The sequence below is a fragment of the Rattus rattus genome, chromosome 2 (genome assembly GCF_011064425.1).
Source record: "Rattus rattus isolate New Zealand chromosome 2, Rrattus_CSIRO_v1, whole genome shotgun sequence".
NCBI lineage: Eukaryota > Metazoa > Chordata > Mammalia > Rodentia > Muridae > Rattus > Rattus rattus.
The window spans coordinates 191,689,840-191,712,495 of NC_046155.1; the positions used below are offsets into that span (position 1 = coordinate 191,689,840).

General features: G+C 46.0%; 1 protein-coding gene and 1 long non-coding RNA gene across 2 annotated transcripts; one reads left to right on the forward strand and one right to left on the reverse strand.

Annotated features, from left to right (window-relative positions):
* Window positions 1–1,978: 1,978 nt before the first annotated feature.
* LOC116892837 (acetyl-CoA acetyltransferase, cytosolic) lies at window positions 1,979–20,462 on the reverse strand. The gene is made up of 9 exons (XM_032894725.1): window positions 20,302–20,462; window positions 19,689–19,823; window positions 15,216–15,397; window positions 11,963–12,080; window positions 8,565–8,708; window positions 7,627–7,749; window positions 6,719–6,873; window positions 3,343–3,453; window positions 1,979–2,958 (listed from the first exon to the last, which is right to left on the reverse strand). Exons 1-9 carry the CDS (start codon window positions 20,354–20,356, stop codon window positions 2,788–2,790), a joined length of 1,194 nt encoding a protein of 397 aa, XP_032750616.1. The 5' UTR covers window positions 20,357–20,462; the 3' UTR covers window positions 1,979–2,787.
* LOC116892839 lies at window positions 20,301–22,051 on the forward strand. The gene is made up of 3 exons (XR_004386977.1): window positions 20,301–20,408; window positions 20,706–20,875; window positions 21,694–22,051. It is a non-coding gene; the product is annotated as an uncharacterized LOC116892839 (long non-coding RNA).
* The last annotated feature ends 605 nt before the right edge of the window (window positions 22,052–22,656 follow it).

A 22,656-nucleotide genomic window follows, 5' to 3' on the forward strand; every position in this document is an offset into this window, starting at 1 on the left:
TCTCTTCCTCCCTCCCTCTCTCTCTCTCTCTCTCCCTTTCCGACATGACTTCATAATGTAACCCTTAGCTGACCTATATATAAGTCACTATGTAGGTCATGTTGGCCTGGAACTTAAGAGACCCACTTGCTTCTATTCCTTGAATGCTGAGATTAAAGCTGGGTGCCACCATGACAGGCTTTAGCCTTACACTGTCATTACATAGTTACCTAACTCCAGGCAAACTGCAAGTGTAACTTTTGAAAGCAGATGGAACCCTGGGCATAAACCATTATCTGAGAAAAAACACTGAGCAAGAAGGTCTTTATGCCAGGTGAGGTGTATACTAATTAAAGATGAATCATCCTTGGTCTCATGTGTCTTGCAATGTTCCATTTCCATCTTCCTTTTGCAGACTCCCTCTGTTATTCTCCCCACGCCCCACCCCTCCCTCACAGGCAGGCTGTAGGACTCCAGGGTTCTGAAAGGACAGCCATTCTGGTTTGCTTCTGCAGTTTCCTGCCTTTCCACTTCCTCTCTCTGGCCACTCTTCAGTCCCCCCTTGTGGGCTTACTCTGCCCTTTACCCAATTCTGCAGCAGCTCCCAGGGAAACATCATTCCACCCCATCCCTTCAGTAACCACCCATCCTGCTGACAACTCTGAAATCCTTTTATTCAACCTGCTTGTCTATGAGCAGGCTCACCCTCTCTATTTAAACTTCCTAGGACTGGAGTTCAATTCCCAGCACCCAGCAAGGGTTTACAACCACCTGTAATCTCTGGCTCCAGGAAAAGCCATTACTCTGGCTGTCTCAGGCACCTAATTCACATGGAGCCCACCCCACCATTTAAATAAAAACAGGGCTAGAGAGATCACCCAGTAGTTGAGTACTACTTTGTTGGGATGTCCCTTGGTGTTTCACTCCCAACTCGCTGAGCCTTTTAGCCTGCTATAGCAAGAAATTGTTCACACCCTTGGGAGCTGCTTTTAGCCCCTGATTTGGGGCTAGGATTTCCCATGGCCCCCTTCTCCCCACCGATCCTTCCAGCTTGTTGTTTAAGAAGTGGTTTATGATCCTGATTGGGCCCGGGACTTTCCACCACACAGACTTTTCCTGTTTTCCTGGTTAGGGATATTAACCTGCCTTGTTGTTTTCCACAGCTTTTGCCTCTGGAATATAAGGAGATCGCAGTAAAGTGTTGGTGGAACTCACTGAAAACGGGTGACCCGTGTATGTGTTTTCATTCAACCCGCAGACCTACGCAAAATATTCAACACTGGCAGCGCAGGCACCCACACTAGTTGTTCTTGTAGAGGACCTGGGTTTAGTCCTAGCACCCACATGGTGGCTCACAAGTCTGTTCCAGGGGGTTTCATGCTCTCCTGTCTCCAATGTGCATATACAAACATGGGTACACATCTGCACATAAATAAATCGTGGCTTATTTCTGGTAAATTTTTGTACAAGCATATTGCATGTTCCTGAGGTAGAGGCACAACTTGTTCCTAATGTGTAGCCCTGGCCCCACAGGGACTGACAAGACTTCTTTTCATTAACTCCGGGCTATGCAGTGACACATCTGGCTATGCAGGTTAGTGCACACTGTGTTGTCTGTAGTCCTGTTAGGGATGCCCTGCTCTGACTCCAGCTGCATGGACATTACTTGGGTAGGAACTTTCTACTCCGTCATACTCTTAGGGAATTGCTGTGGTGTATTTGTCCCGTCACCCGACCAGTCATGCATATGTGACACATGGCTTCAATAACTGACTGATGCAATCTCTATTATAGTTTGCTTATGATTTCCACAGAACATGTGACTACCCCCTTGCAGGTTCATCTGAGTAACATACGGCTTATCAGAAATGATCCCAAAGGGACCTCTCAGTAACATGCTGCAAACTAAGGCTTTTCTGTTGAAGCTGGCTGTCCTTACCACATCCTAAGCTCTGGCTTTGTTTCTGTTTTCATGATCAAACTCACGGAAGAGAAGCAATGCAAGGGAAGAAAGAGTTTATTTGGCTTTCAATTCCAGTTACAGTTCATCATTTTGGGGAAGTCAGGCAGACATTTGAAGCACGTACTGTCCTGTCTGGTCAAGCAGAGAAGTAAATGCACGGAAGGCGCTTGCTGCTCACTTTCTAACAACCCAGAGGCACACTCGTTGGGATGGCCAGTCTTCTGACTAGAATAGCTAGAATACCTACCCCACCACCTCAGCTTAGAAGAGGTCACTGAATCCAATTTCCATTACAGGACTGGTCTTGGTTTGATCAATGGGAAACCACAAGACAACAAGCAAGCAGGGGTGTTTGAGTGAAGAGCCTGAAGTTCAAACCAGAAGCCACATCCCCATTCCTTGAATGGATCATTTTCGGGGCCCTGCATAATGGTGCATGCCTTAATTCAAGTACTCAGGAGGCACAGAAAGGTGGATCTCTGGGAATTGAAGCCAACCTCATCTACAAAACAATTTTCAGGCTATATGGTGAGACCCTGACTCAAAAACAAACAAACAAACAAACAAACAAACAAACAAACAAACCAATGATCAGAGAAAATTATACCCAGAAAGCAATGACAATAAACATGGAAATTATGAAACTGTCGCTCACTCTGGAGCCCTTGATGACTGACTCGATTTCCCTTTTTTATAACAGTGTCAAGTGCAATGTCTCAATGTCTTAGCCTTGGGTGTCTCACATTAAAATACAGCAAGCTGTCCACCTGGGTTCCTGTCCTCACTTTGGTCCTCTGGTCTCATGTTCTGTTTAGTGTTTTAATGAGAACTGTAAGGGTGGTGTCTCACCCTCTCTGAACACACATTGCGATCCCCATCCCACCCCCAATGCACAGGGCTGCAACACCACGAGTCCCACCCACTCTCTCCAGGGTGTGTAACAAGGTCACTAGAATCCTACAGCCAGATGCTCCCAGAGGATGGCCCAAGGCAATGGCTCCTCCATCAATGTTCACCTGTAGAGAAGAAGAGCTTTAAGTCTTAAGTCAGTCCTCTGAACACAGGCTCATACCTGTTTTATCTCACCCCACCCTACCCGCAATGTTATGCTAGCAAACTATCCTTTCAAACTCAACATTCACTGTAAAGCTTAGGAATAAGCAATGCCTATGTGAAACCTGCTGCCTCCCGTTTCTAGACTGTTCCACTGATTTTGATGTGACCTAACACACTCAGTTCCTTGCTGTGAAAAGCAACAAAAACCCAACTGAAAATTAAGTTTGCTTGTTCATCTCTAGCCAAGGTGAGCAGTCATGGGGAATGACCTCATTTCTTATACTTCAGAGCTGTAAACATGGAGCGTGCAAGCTCATGGGCAAATACAGCTTCACGTTGGTTACCTTCTCCGGGTTTAATCCAAGTTCTTTAGCTATTGCTGCAGACACTGCTGCAAAGGCTTCATTGATTTCAAACACGTCAACATCCTCCAGGGACCAGCCTGCCTTTGCAACCTACAGGAAGGATTAAGGGAGGTCAAACCGTTCATTACTAAGAAAATTCTGCTTGAGTTGCTGGAGAGATGGTTCACTGTTAACAACACTTGATGCTCTATCATGAGGACCAAACCTCAGATCCCATGCTCACCTGTAACTCAATTCTATGGTATCACACACCCTCTTGTGGCTTCCATGGGTACCTGTACGTGCGTGTGTGTGTGTGTGCTCGCACACACAATGTTAATTTAGATGAAGAAAAGATATAGATAATATACTCCTCAAAGATACACCTCTTGTACGCACACGCGCAGATACATACATACAAACACACACACACACACACACACACACACAGACAGACACACACCCCTACCTATAATAGCAACACTTTAGAAGCTCAGGTAGGACAGTTGTCTACATTAATGCTAGCCTGGGCTATAGAGCAAGGCTCAGCCTCAAAACCAAAAGAATGCATGCTAAAAGTCCCTTAAGTCTAAACTGTTCCACTGTTATGAGCAGTTAATTCAGCACACTGGATCTGACTTAGAAGGATCTGGGAGCTGGAGAGATGGCAGGCAGCACTGGCTGCTCTTCTAGGGACCCAGGTTTGATTCCCTCACACTCACATGGAGGCTCCTAATACAGACCACACCTCCAGACCCAGGGGATCCGACACCTCCACTGACACACAGGGGATCTCAACATCTATGCAAACAAAACACCTATGCAGAGAAAATCTGATGTAAAAAAGCTGACATGGGGCTGAAGAGATGGCTCAGAAGGTAAAGTGCAAATGTTCTGAGGTCAACCCCAAAACCCAACTAAAACAACAACAGCAGCAACAAAAAGAACAGCATAGAGCATGGTGGTGCACCTATGACCTCACTGCTGAAGGCTGGGAAGGGCAGACCTCTGGAGACTGAGAAACTGCCTGTAACTCCAGGTCCAGGGGACTTAAAACCCTCTTTTGGCCTTCACAGGCATCCTTACACACATGTGCATAGACATACATGCACGCACAGTTGGACGTGTGCGCATACACACACATACACCCACACATACACACATATACACACAAACACACACACACACACACACACACACACACACACACACACTAAAGAAATAAATAAAAATGGGCAGCGACAGCTGGATCTCCGTCAATTCTAGGTCTACATGGCGAGTTCCAGGACAGCCAAGGCTGTACACTAAGTTCCCATCTTCACAAAGAAACAAAAATATATGAAAAACAAAGCCCCTTCCGAACCAAACCACTGCTCGCTGACTGACACAGAAGCATCATTTTTAAACCGAAAGTTTTTACTCCTTGTCTCTAAAGTCTCATGTTAATATCATAATATAAAATACAGTGCCACTTTAAAAGTTCAAAGTCAATAAAAGTTGTAGTGTGTTGGAAGTCTAAAGTCTCTTTAACAGTCCAAAGCCACTTAACAGTGGATGCCTACAAAACAATTACTCAAAACAAACAAACAAATCAATGATCAGAGAAAATTATACCCAGAAAGCAATGACAATAAACATGGAAATTATGAAACTGTCGTTCACTCTGGAGCCCTTGATGACTGACTGGATTTCCCTGTTTCATAACAGTGTCAAGTGCAAGGTCTCAACTTTGGTCCTCTGGTCTAACTTTCTGTTTAGTGTTTTAATGAGAACTCTAGGCAGATGTGGGGACACACACAACACACGTGCATGTACACGTGCATGCACACGCTCGCACATGCACTCACACACACACGCACACACACACAAATACAAACATACAGACACACCCAGACACAGAGACAGACACACAAACAGAGACAGAGATACACACAGAGACAGACACATACACAGGTAAGACACAGACACATACTTAAGAATGTACGTAGTTTATATTTTTAAATTTTGTTTTGTGTATGGGTGTTTTGTCTGTCTGTCTGTCTGTAAGCAAGTGCATCACATGCATGTATGGTGCTGTGTATTTTAGAACAACCCCTGAGATCCTCTACTGCTGGAGTTACAGATGGTCCTTACCTTCCATGGGTGCTGCGACTCTCCCCCAGGACCTCTGGAAGAACAGCCAGTGCCCTTAACCACTGCTGTCTTGGTCAGGGTTCTCTAGAGTCACAGGACCTATGGGAAGTCTCTATAGCAAGGGACTTTGCTGATGACTTACAGGCTGTAGTCCAACTCCCCAACAATGGTCAGCAGCAGCTGTGAATGGAAGTCCAAGGATCTAGCAGAGGCTCAGTCCCACAAGGCAGACAGGCGAAGAAGAGAGAGAGCCATCTCCCTAGCCCTCATTTATGTAGACTTTTTTAAAGATGAAATAATACCCAATGTATCCCTGCCTTTATACAAACCCAACGTCACAAGTGCATACACACGTACGTGATCCCAATGTAAGGAAGCAAACGCAAGTCACGTTGGGCTCGGGGAACACAGGGTTACAAAGGCAAACAGTGACAAGACCCAGCACAGCTTTACACTTCAGAGTGGAGAGGGGAATGGAGGGGCAAAGGAGTGCTTAGTACAGAGCTGCAGGTCGGTGTGGGAGCGATGCCCTTGGAGCCCTCCATTATTATTATTATTATGGTTAGAACTAAGTATGACTGGGTTCTTGGAAAATCCCCGGCCAGTTCCAGAAGACTATTACAAAACATAGTAATATGATAAAGCTGTGACCTTGCTGAGAAATACATCTGATGTCAAGAATGTGATGATCTGTAACCTTTCTGAAAGACCAACATCCTGCTGACTAATAGATATGACAAACCTGTGACTTTTCTGACAACCTGTCAGCATCAGCCTACTCCCTGACGACACGAATAGTGTGTCCTTGGCCTGCGTAAATGTTTCCTACTTCCCCCTCCTTCTGTTACCTATGTTATGGTATAAATTCAGACTTGGGGAAAAATACAAGTTGTCCCCTTGATCAGACTCTTGTCTTGGCGTCCTTCTTCGCGTCTCTTGTCCCCCATTCTCTTCCAGGTATCCCGGACCCCTCGTTAACTGTCCTGCAGGACCTGACAGGTTGGCTGACCTCAAGGTTAACAAAACCAAGGGGAGGTCTGCAAAGATGAGGCAGATAGATGTGTACGTGCAAACCTGGGGTCTCTGTAGCTGGGAGGAAGAGGCTAAAGGTCTAAGAGTTCAAGGTTTCAAGGTCACCCTAAGTATGAAGGCTGAGTGGACTATCAGGAACACTGTCACAGGCAGACAGACAGATAGACAACAAGCAAACCAAACAACTAAAAGGCTACAGAGTAAGACTCACAGCTTGCTTTATGGCTGGAATCGGCCCTACTCCCATGACAGAAGGCTCCACACCGGCTTGTGACCAGGAGACCACTTGTGCTAAAGGTTTCAGCATCCGACTCTCAGCTTCCGTCCTCTTCATAAGAACCACAGCAGCGGCGCCATCGTTCATTCCTGTAAACAAGTGACCTGGTGTCTACAGTGCTCCTTCCTTTCAGGTACGGACCCAGGGCCTGCTTTCCACCTGCAAGCATTAAGCTACGGACAGCTTGCCAAGGAGTTCTGTTTGCCGTGATTCCTCAGACTTGCGTGTACTGAGAAATGGTCAAGTCTGGAGTGTGGTACGGACCTCACAATATTACAAGATTCTCCCAAAAGCAACAGAGAGGGAGAAGGACACTGAAGAAACAAGCCTAGGCCTCATTCACAGGTCCAAGTGTGAAGGCAACCTCTGAAACCCCCACCCTCTATTTTGGAGACAGGGTCTTCTTGGCCTTCGTGATCTGGAATTCCCTAGGCAGACCAGGCTGGCCTCAACCTCACAGAGCTCTGGTGCAATGCTGGAGTTAAAGGAGTGCCTCTCCAGGCCTGGCAACTTCAGAGGGTTTTCTTTTTCTTCTCTGTGAAGCCCTGGACTAAATTTGTAAGACCAGGTTGGCTTTGAACTCACAGAGTACTGGGATTAAAGGTGTATACCACCACAACTTCGGAATTTTAATTTTATTATGTTTAAACTTGTATGTTTAGTCTAGATGTCAAGAAAGCAAATCCTTCATTCAGTATAGGTTAAGTAAACAGCCTAGTATACAGAAACTATAAAGGTTTCCCTTAAACCCAGCTTTAGGGATCATGTTGTTAGAAAGACATATTCACTTGGGAGACCTCCTTGGAGCTGGTATTTTCCTCAGTGCCCTTCAGAACTCAAACCTGATGCATTCGCTGGGGTGACCGTTCCAGTCCCATCAGTAAGAAAGTAAGGTTTCAGCTTGCCCATGGCTTCAAGATTACTCCCATGACGAGGAAACTCATCGATTTTCACTTCAGTAAGACCTGCAGGGAGCAAAACCAGTTACTTGGAATGAGTACAGAGAAGGCAGAGTTCGGGACTGGGGACTTCTCAGAATCAGGAGGAGTGACATTTGGAAGAAATGTTTTACCATTTACCACTTCCATCCAGTAGGAATTGCTACAATTACTGCATGCTCTCCCAGGAGAACTCCTCGTGAGACACTCACCCTGGGTTTCAAATCCACAACCCTTCTTTGTATTGTGTGGACACAGGTTGGGGTCATTGCACGTAGCTAGTTACAACTGGGTGGGCCAGAGGAGGTGCCATCCTCCTTGTATGAGCTGGGCACCAATGTCAGATTCTGTTTCAGATCATAGTAAGATAACAAGATGCTTCCTCACAAATCACATGGGAGCACCTGGAAAGGCGTCATTTAAACTGCATAGGAGACGGGTCTATGTGAACCACGGACCTGGTGCTCCACTCCTCAGCTGTGGACACTTTGAAGGTGACAGTCCCCTGTGTGGCCGTATCCTGCTGAGGTGACTGTCTTTTCCAGCCAGATATGCTGGCATACACCTGTAATCCCAGCACTCAGCAGGTAGAAGCAGGAGGCTCACCCACCAGTTGGAGCCCAGCCTGGTCCCCAGTGAGCAGTAGGCCATCCAGGCTACACAGCAAGACCATGCATGTCTCAGAACACAACACATCACCCCCTGCCCTCCCCCACTCAGATGTGTAAGGCTCACGCCTTTACAACCTGTAAACACCCAAATCCACACGTCCCTCCACATCGTCCTCGCGGGTGTCATTCACACCTACACACAGGCTCGTCCTAACTGGGGCCTCCACTCACCTTTTCTAGAAGACACCTGCACTGGCACAATCTCCTTGTCAAAGTGGCCGGCTTTCTGCGCATGCTCCGCCCTATTCTGGGACACTACGGCAACCCTGTCCTGGGCCTCTCTGCTCACTTGCCATTTTTTGGCTACGTTTTCAGCTGAGAAGAAGAAAAGGCAAGAAGAGCATATTCATGAGCTGGGCTTTGGTCGCTGAGGTTACTGACACTTATGACTTGTTCCCTTTCATGTCTGTAAAATTCCAGAAATCTGTATCCAGATTCACCACCGATACTTCTGCCTCTTTTACTTACCGTCTCGTATATGAACCTTCTGAGAGAAAGTGCAAGTCCACAGACTGCCCTTTCCCCCCGTGGATGGCCCACAGGATAAAAGTGACTGCTGCCTGCATGGTGACTTCAGTGTGACCCTGGGATGAACATGGTGGAGGGAGAGAACTATAGCAGGTCTTCTCTCTCACTTTCTTTACATCAGGAAATGTAACATGAATATGACCTCTTGGCTTACCTTCAGACCTGACCTTTGGTTGTAGGAAGACTCAGGAGTAAAGCATGTGGACGGCCATGATGGCACACAGTAGGCAGCAGATCAGTGAGCTCAGGCACTCACTGCTCAGGACTGGTGCCCCTCACTATCAATATCTCCATTTCAGACTACAATGCTCCTTAACCTTGATATCCTCTTTTAATTTTAAAAGGATTATTATTCCTTATGTGTCTATACATGCACTTGTGTGCAGTTGTCTGCGGGGCCACAGCAGGGCATCAGATGTCTGGAACTGAGCGCTGACACGGTTGCTGGGAACCGAACTCTGGTCCTCTCAAAGTGCAGCAAGCACTTTTAATCAGTGAGCTGTCTCTCTAACCCACACCTTGATATTTGTGAAGAACAGATAAGAGGCTCCTCCTTTCATCACGTTGTCTACGTTTCCTCACTGGATAATGTCTTGTTGGCATACTTGATAATCCATTATGCTTGCTACCCCTGGAGATCATGTTTCTTCATACTTTTGTTTTGTATGGAGCCCAGGACACTGCACATACTAAACCAATACTCTAACACTAAACTATACCCCTAGCTTCTGGACACACACACACACACACACACACACGCTTTTAAATGTGTATTGGTGCTTCAGGGACCTGTGTGAGGGTGTCAGATCCCCTGGAACTGGAGTTTCAGACAGTTGTAAGCTACCATGTGGGTGCTAAAGTTGAACCTGGGTCCTCTGGAAGAGCAGCCAGTACTCCTAATCTCTGACCCATCTCTCCAGTCCCAGGACCTAAATATTTAATAATCATCTTGGTGATGTTCATGCAGGTAGCCTAGATATCACCTAAGAAACTGGCTAGTTGGGAGTGGTGGAGCACATCATTAATCCCAGCACTTGGGAGGCAGAGGCAGGTGGGTCTTTCTGAGTTGAGGCTACTCTGGTCTATAAAGTGTGCTCTAAGACTAACAGAGCTACACATAAAAACCCTGTCTCAAAAACAAAGAAAGAAAAAAAAATCAAACAAGCAACTGGCTAGCTACTAGGGCAACTAGGATCCATGGGACCTTCTATTGTCTCACTGGAGCAGAGAAAGCTTGATTCCCCGTCTGTCACATCCCCAGACCTCTCTCCTTCCTTACATTCACACGCTGTCTCCTGTGTGTATGCTTGTAGTCTTTCCCTAGTCCCTTATTCATGACTCCTACTTCTCATAGACCCAGGGCTACTCCTGTCAGCTTTGAACAACGTTTTTCACTTTTCAGTTTATTTAACTCAGTCAAATGTGACTTCTGGTTAAGTTATATTTACATATGGTAAAGGTATTGTTTTGACTCCCCAATTGCTTCAACTGTCAACATAGGAGACAAGGACCTAGACACATGACTAGTGATACAATTGTGTGCAACCAGAGAAGCATTCGTTTATCTGACAGAACATCTCTTACAAGGCTCGATCCAGAAGAATAAAACATTCTTCCACACCAAGGATTCACCACTCCAGAGCATTGATCAAGGAGAAGGTATCTTAAGGAGGAGCACACTGAAGAGAGTGCACACCACTTTCAGCGTGGCCTGAGGTCTTTCTTGGCTGAACTTCCCAAGGATGTGATGCCTTCTACCATCAGCTTCCTGGAGAGGATAAACCTTTGGGAATACACCTTTTTTTCTTTGAAAAATTAATTTATTTACTGCATTTCATTGCAAGTATGTACCATATGCCTGCTTAGTAAACCTGGAGATCCAAACAGGGCACCAGGTTTGGTGAAATCACTCTGTGGATGGGAGGAATTGACCCGGGTCCTCTGCAAGAGCAACAAGTGCTTTAAAGTGCTGAACCTTTTCCAGACCTTGAACTACACACAGTGGTCACCTTTTTTAAGTTGTTGGGGTTTTTTGTTTGTTTTAAAGACTAGCATTCATGCAACATGTGGCATATCCATGGCAGGCCTGAAAACTCACTGAGTATAGTTAGACCAGGATAATCTAAAAGTTCCAGATCTGTCTGTTACTACACGTCAGGTGCTGGGATTAAAGGTGTGTGCCACTGTGCCTGGCTAAGTCTCCTAAAATAATTTTTTTGTAATTTTTTAAATTTATGTGTAACTTTGTATGTTATATGTGTGAGGATAAATTAGCTTATGAGTATGTGTACCTTATGAATGTAGTGCCTATGGAGGCCAGAGCATACAGGATTATCTGGGCATGGAGCTGCAGACGGTTCTTAGCCACTTGATGTGGGTGCTGGGAACCACACTCAGATCCTTTGCAGGAACAAGTACTCTTGACCACTTAACCACCTCTCCAGCTGCTTTAGTAATCTTGCTGCTGGTAGTTCAGGCATTCATTAGTAACACGTGCCTTTCAGGAAATCCCTTGCTGCCCCTTCCAGTTTATAAGTCCATTTTCTATTACTGTCTCGGTTTTTGCTCTAAAATCTGGTGAAAATCTGTCATCCTGCTTTCCTTTCCTCTTTCGGCTTTCTTACCTTGTCTGTGGCTGACTATATTGGTACCTAGCCTCTGCTAGTAACATGTGGGTGGGACTTTCAGCCGGCACTACGGGGAACTTTAAGGATAGAATAGATGAGCCACATACATTTGGAAGGCATGAGCTCTTCTTGGCTGTATACAAGGTCTAGTCACCAAAGTCTTATCATACCAATGATCAACTACAACAAGCCTTCTGCATCAGGCCATCTAGGGAAGCTCCATGAAGCTTCCACGACACAACAGCCTGTGACTCTCTGGGTACTACTGTATGCCTCAGCTTCCTGACCATATAGATGGTGGATGATGTATGGAAGTGGGACAGCCACCAGTCAGAGTCTATATAAATGAGCCTCACTGTCACATACTATTGTCAACCTTTTGAAAGCTAGTGTTTGCAGGCATATCGGCCTTACCTGTGATGCCCATGTGGTAGTTGTGAAACGCATCTGTGAGGCCATCACAGAGGATGCTGTCGGCGAGTGGCACCTCACCCATCTTCACTCCTGATCTCAGGTGAGCCAAGTGAGGGGCCTGGACGCAGGAAGGAAGAACAGACTTAGGACGGTTGTCACTCCTCCTCTCAGGATCCTCTCAGACCCAGGAGGGTCTGCCTTGTACTTCCTCCCTCTTCATTACCCATGAGCCCTTCTCCCCATTACCTGCTCTCCCAGGTCAGGACCTGGAACCTCTTGGTGTCAGCAGACAATCCCACCTGCCTTCTCTTAGCAATCTATTCCTCTAGCCCTTGTCAATTTCCATCTCTCCATCAAACCTGTCCATTCTGTGTCTTAATTCCTTATGGTTCTAGTATTTCCTTTAAGATGGACAAGGATTACCTCAGGAGATGATGGCATAGAAACCTAACTCCTGTACTACTTTCAAAGGATATAATGTGTGTGTGCATGGAGTTTATGTGTACCATGTGAGTGCATGTCAAAGTTGGCCATACGGATGACCTGGAGTTAGGTTAATAGGCAGTTGGGTACAGGACATGGATGCTAGGACATGAACATGGGCCTGTGTAAGAATGGTACAAGCTCTTCACCACTGACTTGTTGCTCCAGCACATTTAGTATCTATTAAGGTAGGAGACATAATACCCATAGGGAGAATATTCAGGTTGTAAAATGCACTAACGGGGGGTTTCTGAGTAGAAGGTATTTTACCTTTCAACAATTCAAAAGCAGCCAAAACCCAATGTAAATATGATTGGACAAGGAACTATCAGTGGTATTAATCAAAGTAATGATATATAAAAATAAAATGATACAAAAAATAAAATGATACAAAAAATAAAATGATACAGTCAAACTAATAGGGTTTTATGTTTAGTTTTAAGAAGTAAAAACACAAAAGTCTTGCATGTAAGTGGTGGCTCCAGTCATCAGTATTTCCACCTTTAGATTGGGAATAACAACACTGATTCCATATTGGCTCTTGTGACTACTCACACCAGCCCTGGGAGCTGGTACGCAGGTTAGCACATCTAACCAGAAGGACTCCATTCTCTTTGTGACCTTCAGCCTGCTTCTTCCTGAGCTAAGCTCACTAGGTCTCTGACTATGGATTTCGAGGTCAGACCTTGAGCATAGGAAGAAGATGCTGTTCGGATGCAGTGCCAGCTTCAAGGACAGCACTTGGTGAGAGAGATGGGGATGGAAGCCTCCTGCAGAGGAGCAGCTCTCCATGATCCTCAGCTACCTTCCTTCTTTTGGTTTCTGAGACAAGGACTTGCATGTGATCCAGGCTGGTCTTGAGCTCCAGGGCTCACAGCTTTCAGCCTCAGCTCCTGGAGAGCAGGGCCCGGCACGCCTCACCATGGGTGTCTGCTACATGTTCTCCCTACCCTCTAGGAGGTCAGTGAAGTCTGTCCCCCGGGGTCCCTCCTGACCGAAGGCCATGACAAGAAGGTTAACTGGCAATGTGTGACTTGAGTCCTCCTCCCAGTGGAAAAGCAAGTCCAAACCAACTTAGCCTGATTCCTGTCTCCCTCTGGTCTGGGATCTGGAGTGCAGCTCTATACTGCCGAGGCTCCCTGTGCTTATGTGCAGATATGGTCTGGTTTATTCTAATGGATGGTTCTGGGCTCTGGCTCTAGGTCAAAATTAGAGGAACACTTTGTAGGGATGAGCTGTATGCAGGAACGGTACGCTCATGGTTCCCAGACCTTACCTAAATTGTTCAAGCCCTAATATTTTAAGCTGTGGGTCAGTCTCTCAGGAAGTTTGATGACAGAATGAACTAGGGATTTCTAAACAGCAGAGCCATGCCCCATTGTTTCTCTCTGTTCAAAGTACATTTAGAGTCATCTCCACAAAACCAAAGGTAGTGCTAGGTAGCACTTGGGTGGGTAGTGATATGTGGACTTCAGTGAATTTGAAGCTAGCCTGGTCTACATGTGGAATTTCCAGGCTAGTCCAAGGTATAAAGGACACTGCCTAAACTAGAGGCATAGGTGTAGCAGGGCATGGTGGCACACATTTTTGAGCATAGCACTCAGGATGCAGAGACAGGCAGATGTCTGAGTTTCAGGCCAGCATGGTTAAAAAGGGAGTTCAAGAACAGCCAAAGCTACACAGAAAAACATGGGCTCAAAAAGTAATCACACACACACCCCTCACATATATACATATATATGTGTATACCCCTCCCCCAACACACATGCACACACAGGGAAGAAAAAAAGTAAGAAGGTAGTGCTGGTGAGAGGGGTCAGACACTCAGGCAGTTGCACCCAGCCTGATGACCTGAGTTCAGTCTCCATCTGGTGGGATGGAAAGAATCATCTCCAGGAAGCCATTCTCTGCCCTCCATAAGGGTGGGTGCAGTGAGGGTAAAGGTGTGCACCACCAAACCACAACTGCATTTTTTTTAAGAAGAGAAGAAAGACTGTAGTGCATGATGGGAAACAACTAACCATGGGGAGTGATAACTTGACAGCATCTCAAGTGGAAATCGTGGGGAGCTCACCAGGATAATTAGTCAGGACCTTTACTGCACCATCTAATTTTTATTCTTTGATAACAAGTGGAGAGCTGAATTATAAATCTGGATGACAGGGCCTTAGTGACCTTGGTGTCAACTTCCTAAGGATGACGCCCCTCAGAAGTTGTTGCCTGTGGATTACCTTTGACTTTTCTTATGTTCTCAAAAGGAATGTGCCGCACGAGTCATGTTTGTTAACTCTTCTGACATGAGAAAAAGGAGCTTTCTCAAAGCTTTAAGATTTTAAGGAAGACAACTTAAGATGTTTAGACTGTTGGGAACTATACAAAGATTTAAAAGAATGTTTTGCTGGGGATGGGGGCACATGCTTGTGTCTCAGCACTCTGGAAGCAGAGCAGGAGAGGAAAGCATTTAAGGCCAGCCTAGGCTACACAGCAAGTCCTGAGCTAGCCTTGGCTACATACAGAATAAGCAGGAATAGCAACCAAATAATCATGTGGGTTCATTTCAGAAAGCACTGTATGCTTCTGGAACAACAGTTTAGAGAAATTATACTCTCCTCTGGCTGCCTGGCTGATAGGCTGTTCTTCACATGGGATTTCTCATCCTCCCTGGGGATCAATGGGCATTCAGGCAGGGTCGGGCTGAGTCATTTTCTGTGTTCCTCAGAGGACATGGCCCCTGGCTGACCAGGATGGCGGGCAGCACCTCAGCACTTACCTTGCTCATGTTCTCCATGCCTCCAGCAACCACGATGGTGGAGTCACCCATGGCTATGGACTGAGCTGCAAGGCACACGGCTTTCAGGCCCGAGCCACAGATCATCTGGCAGCTCCATGCTGGCACCGAGTAGGGGATCCCCGCACCCACACTGGCTTGTCGAGTAGGATTCTGCCCACAACCTGGAACAAGGAACACAGAGGCCTCAGGGTCTGCAGTTTTCAGCCCGTGCAGCAGAGAAGCCTGTAGGTTTTTCAGAGAGAAGCTCCCTCCTCCATAAAGTGTTCCTGAGACCTTAGCACAGAACCTTATGATCTTCAGATCTAGAAAGAACTTGACTTTTCCTCCTAATAGGCAAGAAACTTAATCAAGACCAAAGGTGACAGCCAGCTAGTTGCACTCCTGTAAACAGAGGCAGAATCCAGGCATGCAGAACGCTGTGCTCCCAGGTTCAGGGTATAAGATAACGAGGGAGAGAGACGGGTTATTTAAGGAGGAAACCTATGCACAAAAGCTATGCTTTATATCATGCCGGTGTGGTAGCTCACACTTGTAATGCCAGCATTTTGTTAACTGAAGGAGAAGGATCTCACTAAGTTTGAGGTTAGTTTGAGCTACATATTACGTTTGAGAAAAACATGAGCCAATTGGTCGGTTCAATGGTATTCTGAACTACATTATGAGTGAATTTCAGGCCAGACTGCACTATATAGTAAGCCCTTTTCTCAGAAAGTAAAAATGAAATTAAATACACTTAACAAAATTAGAACCAACAATTCACCTAAGATTTCCTTCAGCTGCCCACATAAATAAACAAACAAAAATTCCACTTCCTTAAAAGTAGCAGAAAAGTGACAGTCAAAACTCTGAAATGCTATCAGTCACACTGTCTGACAGAGACAAAGAGTGGTTTCCTCTTTTGGAAGTTCCAAATACACATACATCTATGACCTTTCCTTATTATGTTTATTAGAAAAATACTAATGAGACACTGTCAAAAACTCAGTAACTATGGTAATTAGTGCTACTAATCCGAGCTTTGTTTAGAAGTAAAAAACACATAAAATTATTCATCTCTTTAATCTTTGCCTTCAGGAGGAAGCGATAGGTGGATGTGAGTTTAAGACAGGCCAGGGCATCAGACAATTTTGTGGCTTAGAACAGTGACTCCTGCCTGTAATCCAATGACTTGAGAGTTAAAGGTAACAGGTTTGCTTCAAGGATTGCATATGTTGAAAGGAAGTCTTTCAATGTCTCAAATTAAAAAGTCAAAAATTCAAAATTAAACTAATAAAATACTATTCAGTAAACATATTACTATATATGGTACCTGTTCTTTAAACAATAAATGATGTAAATATTTAGCAAATAACATACACCACACACCCACCCCCCCACCCACCCACACCCACACACACACCCACACACACACACACACACACACACACACACACACACACACACACACTCCCTACCCTCAAAGTACTTAGGGTTCAGAAATGAGTATTACATTTGATAGTGCTAATTCAGTAGATTATAAGCCCCATGACAGACCTGGCATAGACGGTGTTTATCCCTTGCTTCTAAAACCATGTTCTGGATGGAGAGATGATGGGTCAATAGTCTTTGTAAAGGCACTGAGTTTGATTCCCAGCACCGACATCAGGTAGCTCACAGCTGCTTACAATTCCACCTCTAGGGCATCTGATATTTGTGTGTGTTTAAAGAAAAAAAAAAATGGGCTGGAGACATTATTCAGTAGCTCTGGCTACTCTTCCAGAGAACCTTGGTTTGATTCCAAGCACCTACATAGTACAACTGTCTGTAACTATGGTCTCAGGGGATCCAATGTCTTCTTCTGGCCTCCTTGGTCACTAGGAGTGTTTAGATATACATGGAGACAAAGTACCCATATACACACAATTTGTTTTTAAGTGCTGGGTGGTGATGGTGCACTTCTTTAATAAGAATGATTGGTTGGGGATTTAGCTCAGTGGTAGAGCGCTTGCCTAGCAAGCACAAGGCCCTGGGTTCGGTCCCCAGCTCCGAAAAAAAAAAAAAAAAAAAAAAAAAAAGAAAAGAAAAGATAAGAATGATTATGAATAAGAAACAGGCAGGTCGAGGTCTTTGAGGTCGAGGACAGCCAGTCTACAGAGTGAGTTTCAGGACAGCCAGGGCTACAGAGAAACCCTGTCTCAGAAACTAAACAAACAAACAAAATAAAACAAACAAAAAAGAGAAAGGTGAACTGTAAACCCCAAACTTTGAAAATACATGTAAATATCTTTATTTTAAAAATCTCAGATGCTCTGGATGTGAAACTCATGATCTTCCTTTTTTAGTAGCTTTACATTAGGCAAATATTCTACAATATCCCCACCTTCCTGTGCTCCCTTCTAAGGGCCTTGCTTGCAGCTCAGCCTTCGCCTGATCCTCAGCGGCAGGCCTCCAAGTGCTGAGGTTACACTGACAGACCACCATGAGTACTGAGATGCCACTGCACGACCCATCACTGTCCCATCACTGTCCTGCTAAAGTCACGATGTAGTCTGACTCACAGTTTGGTCAGTACGAAAGAACAAACGTGTCCCTGTTTAGATGGGGCACATAAAATTGGTCTCATGTACAAAATCACAAACTTTTAAATCATAAACATTTTTTGTGTTCAGGCTCTGTATATAGGGAATACATATACACATATTCCTGAATGTTAGATTAGGTTGTAACTATGAATATAACAGGTGGTCTATAAATGATGATGACGAAATTTTCTACTCGGGATTGGGTCCCAGCCAGGATATAACTGTCCTTGCAGAGATGAAGATGAAGATAATATTCCCCCCCTCCAAGACAGGGTTCCCCCATGTAGCTCTGGCTGTCCAGGAACTCGCTCTGTAGACCAGGCTGGCCTTGAACTCACTGAAATCCACAGGCCTCTGTCCCATGACTGCTGGGATTAAAGGCATGCAGTACCACAACCTGGTGAGATATACATGTGTATGAATGTTTTCCATGAACAGTATGTATGTTTGTTTGTTTGAGGGTGCCTGATACTGACAGAGGCCAGAAGAGGGTGCTGGATTCCCTGGAAGAGTGAAGAAGGCTCTAAGAATACAAGAGAGTTCGAGGAAACAAATCTGGGTCCTTTACAAGAACAGTGCTTCTTAACAAATAAGCAATCTCTCTAAGTGCTAAGAGAGTCACTGGGGTTCCTTAATCTATCAGACTTTTGAAAGAACGGACTTTCAAAACTGGAAGTCCCCTAGGAATCTCATGCTGGGAGAAGGAAGAGGTTGAAGCCTGGTACAAGGCAAAGGAGATCTTTCTTCCTAGGAAAAAAAGATTTCACACACTCTGAGGACTTGCTCCAGAGACCAAGATAATGGGTCAATGGTGGTAGGTGGGGTGAAAACATGACCAGACTGTTTAGAGGTGCAAATCTCCAATCATCTATTTAAAGTTTAATCTCACTTCGGGGCATGAAGATGGACATGGGGGGGGGGTGTCCATGGATCTCCTCCCAATTTAACCAAATTAAATAAATCTCCCCTCTCTGCTATTTACTATCCATTTTGCTCTTCCACCTAGCTTATGAAGGACAGCTGGTTGGACCTGGTTTCCTGAGATAAAGATTGGAACACCAAGTTCTATAACGACAATACTTTATATATACTGACGTTGCAAAATCCAGGGGGTGAGGATCTGAAATCAAAACAATTGTAGCTCCCAGTGTTTCAAATATGAATGTCCAACTGACACACATACAAATGGTCTTGGACAGAGGAAGAGCAGAAGTTGGTATTGAATGTTAACAACTTTCTCTACAGTTGATTCAAATGTGTGCTGAGAGAGCACTGGGCAGGGCAAGAGAGTGAACTCGTGACCACATGCACGCTAACCACACACTTCACCCCTGAGCTACACACCCAGGTCCCAAATCGATTATCAACACGAACTGAGGGGGGGGGGGTAAAAAAAAAAAAAAAAAAACACGAACTGACCACAGGAGTCACTGGTCCACAAACCCAGCAGCAATCAGAGGTAAGATGAAGCATTCTTCCTCCAGAGAGTCCCCCAGGAGTAGGGACAGCCTATCTCATGACAGTGGACAAGGGCTCTGTTGCAGCCTCACTTGCAGCTCGGGCACAGTGTCAGGCCCACACACTTTTCTTGACTGTGTGACATTTTAGGGGTATGTGGAGAACTATGCATACTTTCCTATGCATCAGGCTGGCCCTGCTCCTAACAATGCAAAGGCGGTCACACCCCTGGTCTAAAATCACTCAGGAAAACGTTCGTAAGGAAGCTTTGACTTCAGCTACAGGAAGGAGGAGGGACAGAAAGAATCCTAGCAGAGGGAACTCCAAAGCAATGTGTGGTGATGGTGGTGGTGGTGGTGGTGGTGATGGGGTGTGTGAGCATAAATGTTCTGTTCTAATGAACCAGACCTGTCCTGAGCTATTGAAGAGTTACCTGCAGTCAAAACGTGTCCAAATATGACCTCGGACACCTCTTCTGGAGCCACTTTGGCTCTCTGCAGGACTTCTTTGATAACAGTTGTCCCCAGGTTGTGGACAGGCACGGTGGACAGGGCACCATTGAAGGAACCTATAATGGAATGGGGAAGAGGGAAGGCATCTGAACCAAGAGCACCCTGAGGACCACGGAGGGGGTAGATGGAACAACATGCTTTCCAAATAAAAACGGCTGGAGCCAAGGCGGGAAACGGCGATGGCGACTTCCAGGACAATGCTAAGGCCAAGGCCTGCCTGGAGGACGAGCTCAGACCACCAGCTCCCGGCCCCCCGCCACCACAGCGTGATCAATGGTGCACCGCTGAGCGGACCAATCAGCGATCAGGAGAGAGAGCGCGTCCCAACGCCAGCCAATAGGTGAGATTGGCAGAGCGGTGGCTCTACTTCGAGGAACCAATCGCAGCACAAGAGGCGGGGCCTCGGGCGAGGCGCGGGGCACTGAGCAGTGGTGTCGGTGGCCGGCCGCCCCCTCCCTGTTACGCGAGCTCGGGTCTCCGCGCACCTGTCGGGGAGGTGGGTCGCAGGCCGAAGTGACCCCGTGGGACACTCACCTATGGCGGTCCGCGCCGCTGAGATGATGACGACGGGGTCCGAGCCTGCATTCATCCTGTAGCTCCGAGGTCTGCTAGCTCTCAGCCTGGTGCTCTCTGCGACTGAGGTAAAACTTCTTCCAGCCTGACAGGCCGTGCTGGGGGGCGGAACTATGGCCTCCACGCCACGCCTCCTCACGCCTGCGCAGGACGCTGGGCGGGTCTAAGTCCCGGAATTTGGGGTAGGGGGTTTCTATGCAACATAGCCATGTCGGGTTTTTGGGGTGTGGAGGATCCAGGGATGTTGTGTTGGAAGTAGACAGTCTAGGGGTGTCGAAGAGCGGTGTGGTGTGCAGACGACTGGTCTAAAAGTCTTAGGTGGGGTCGGTTGTAAACGGCCCAAGGGTGAGATTTTTTTTTTCTAGGTGAACTTCTGGACCTAGCTTAACCTTTTCCGGATTGGCATCTCCAGTCTCTTCTGGAAGGTCCTTCTCCTCATCGCTGACAGCTTTTGAGCGCGTAGCCTCTTTACTAACAGAGATCCTTAGAGCAGTGTATCTCTGCTGTCCAATCCTTTCGTACTTACTCAACCAAAGTTAGTACGTAAGTACTTATTGTCTTGTGTCATTCATACCTTTTGCATATACCCTCTGGCCATCCCCCAGTCCCAACCCTAGCACAGCCCTAGCTGCAGTGTTCCCAGTGTTTTGAAAGGAGAGTCATCCTGATTTACCGCTGCAGCTTGCTGGCCCTCAGAGAATGCCATCTGTTTAGGAAAGCAGAATTCTGTGGTGGAAGGAAAGTCTTTTCTCGACAAGTCTTGCCATCAGTGGGTCAGTGGACAGTGGAGTAAAAGAACAGCACCACAGGTTGTGAGAAAGAAAGACAAACAAACCAAACAACAACTGATCAACTGGAATATCCTCCTATTTCAGGAGTAAAGCAAACTGAAAAATTAAGATTTTGAGAGAGGCAGGTGGATCAAATAAGATAGATAAGTAGGCTCTAGAGTTGAGGCTAAATTCTAGATTGTGTTCCCTGTTTCCTCAGGGGTCCAAGATATGCAAGGGATTTCCCATGCTTCCATGCTTCCTACATTTTAAAAAGATGTATTATTCTATGCCTATGGAGGTTTTGTCTGCGTATATGTCTGGGTACTGTGTGACCATGCAGTGCTAGAGTAGGCTAGAAAAGGTTGTTGGATCTTCTGGGACTGGAGTTAGAACAGGTTGTCAGCTGCCCTCTAAGTCCTAGGAACTGAACTCTGGTTCTCTGGAAGAACAGTAAATGCTCTTAACTCCCAAGCCACCTCTCCAGACCCCATGTTTATTACATTGCTTCCTTCTTTAACAATGATTTATTTTTATGTGTTTTTGTTTGCATGCATGTATGTGCACTGTCACATGAGCCTAGTGTCTGCAGAGGCAAGAAGAGGATGCTGGATCCCCTGGAACTGGAATCGCAGATGGTTGTGAGCTACCCCGTGGTTGCTAGGTACCAAACCCAGTCTCTGCAGGGGCAGTAAGTGCTCTTCACCCTGTGCCCTCTACTTTCCCACTACTCTGGCCACTCTCCAGTCCCCTTTGTGGCTTTACTCTGACTGCCCCTCACCCAACTTTGCAGCAGCTTCCTGGGAAACAGCATGTCCACCCACCCCATCACTTCAGTCACCACCCATTATGCTAACAACTCTGGAATCCTAACTTTGTTGCCTGTGAGCAGACTGGCCCTCTCTAAACTTTCTATGACAACTTATCACATCTAACCCAAACTCATATTTACTTCTTTTGTTTATTTCTTCTGACTGAAGAAAGTCACAGGGAGTAATGTGACCTTCTGTTAGCTAAGCTAGAAATCTCTGGAACTCCATTTAGGCTTTACTTCCTCCAGGAAGCCTTCCTAAATCCTATCCTCTGCTCTTATACCTAGTCTTTGTACTTAACCAAATAATTCTTAGTTTCTAGCTTTCTCTATCATGCTGTACAATGGACTCTGGACCCCTTCTTACACTGTCTTATTATCTATGCCTAGCAGTTTAGGTAGCAAAGCTAACGAGCACTAATGTATTCCTCGTGTTCTGTGCATTGAGTACATGGATATGAGTGGGGTGGTGACACAGGCCTAGAGGCTGAGCATTTGGAAAACTGACAAAGGAGAATGAGGAGCTCAAGGGGACACGGGGCTACATGAGCCTTGGTTTCCCCTTGAGACACAGGTCTGTGGAGTTTGCTCACCAACTATAAAGCATTTGTGCTAACAAGAGGACCAGAGTTTGGATTCTGAGAGAAACTGGAGGTAAATGTTGGGTGGATATGAAGGTCTACCTATAATTCTAGTCTCAAGACTAGATCCATGGACTGGAACAAGCTGGGCAAG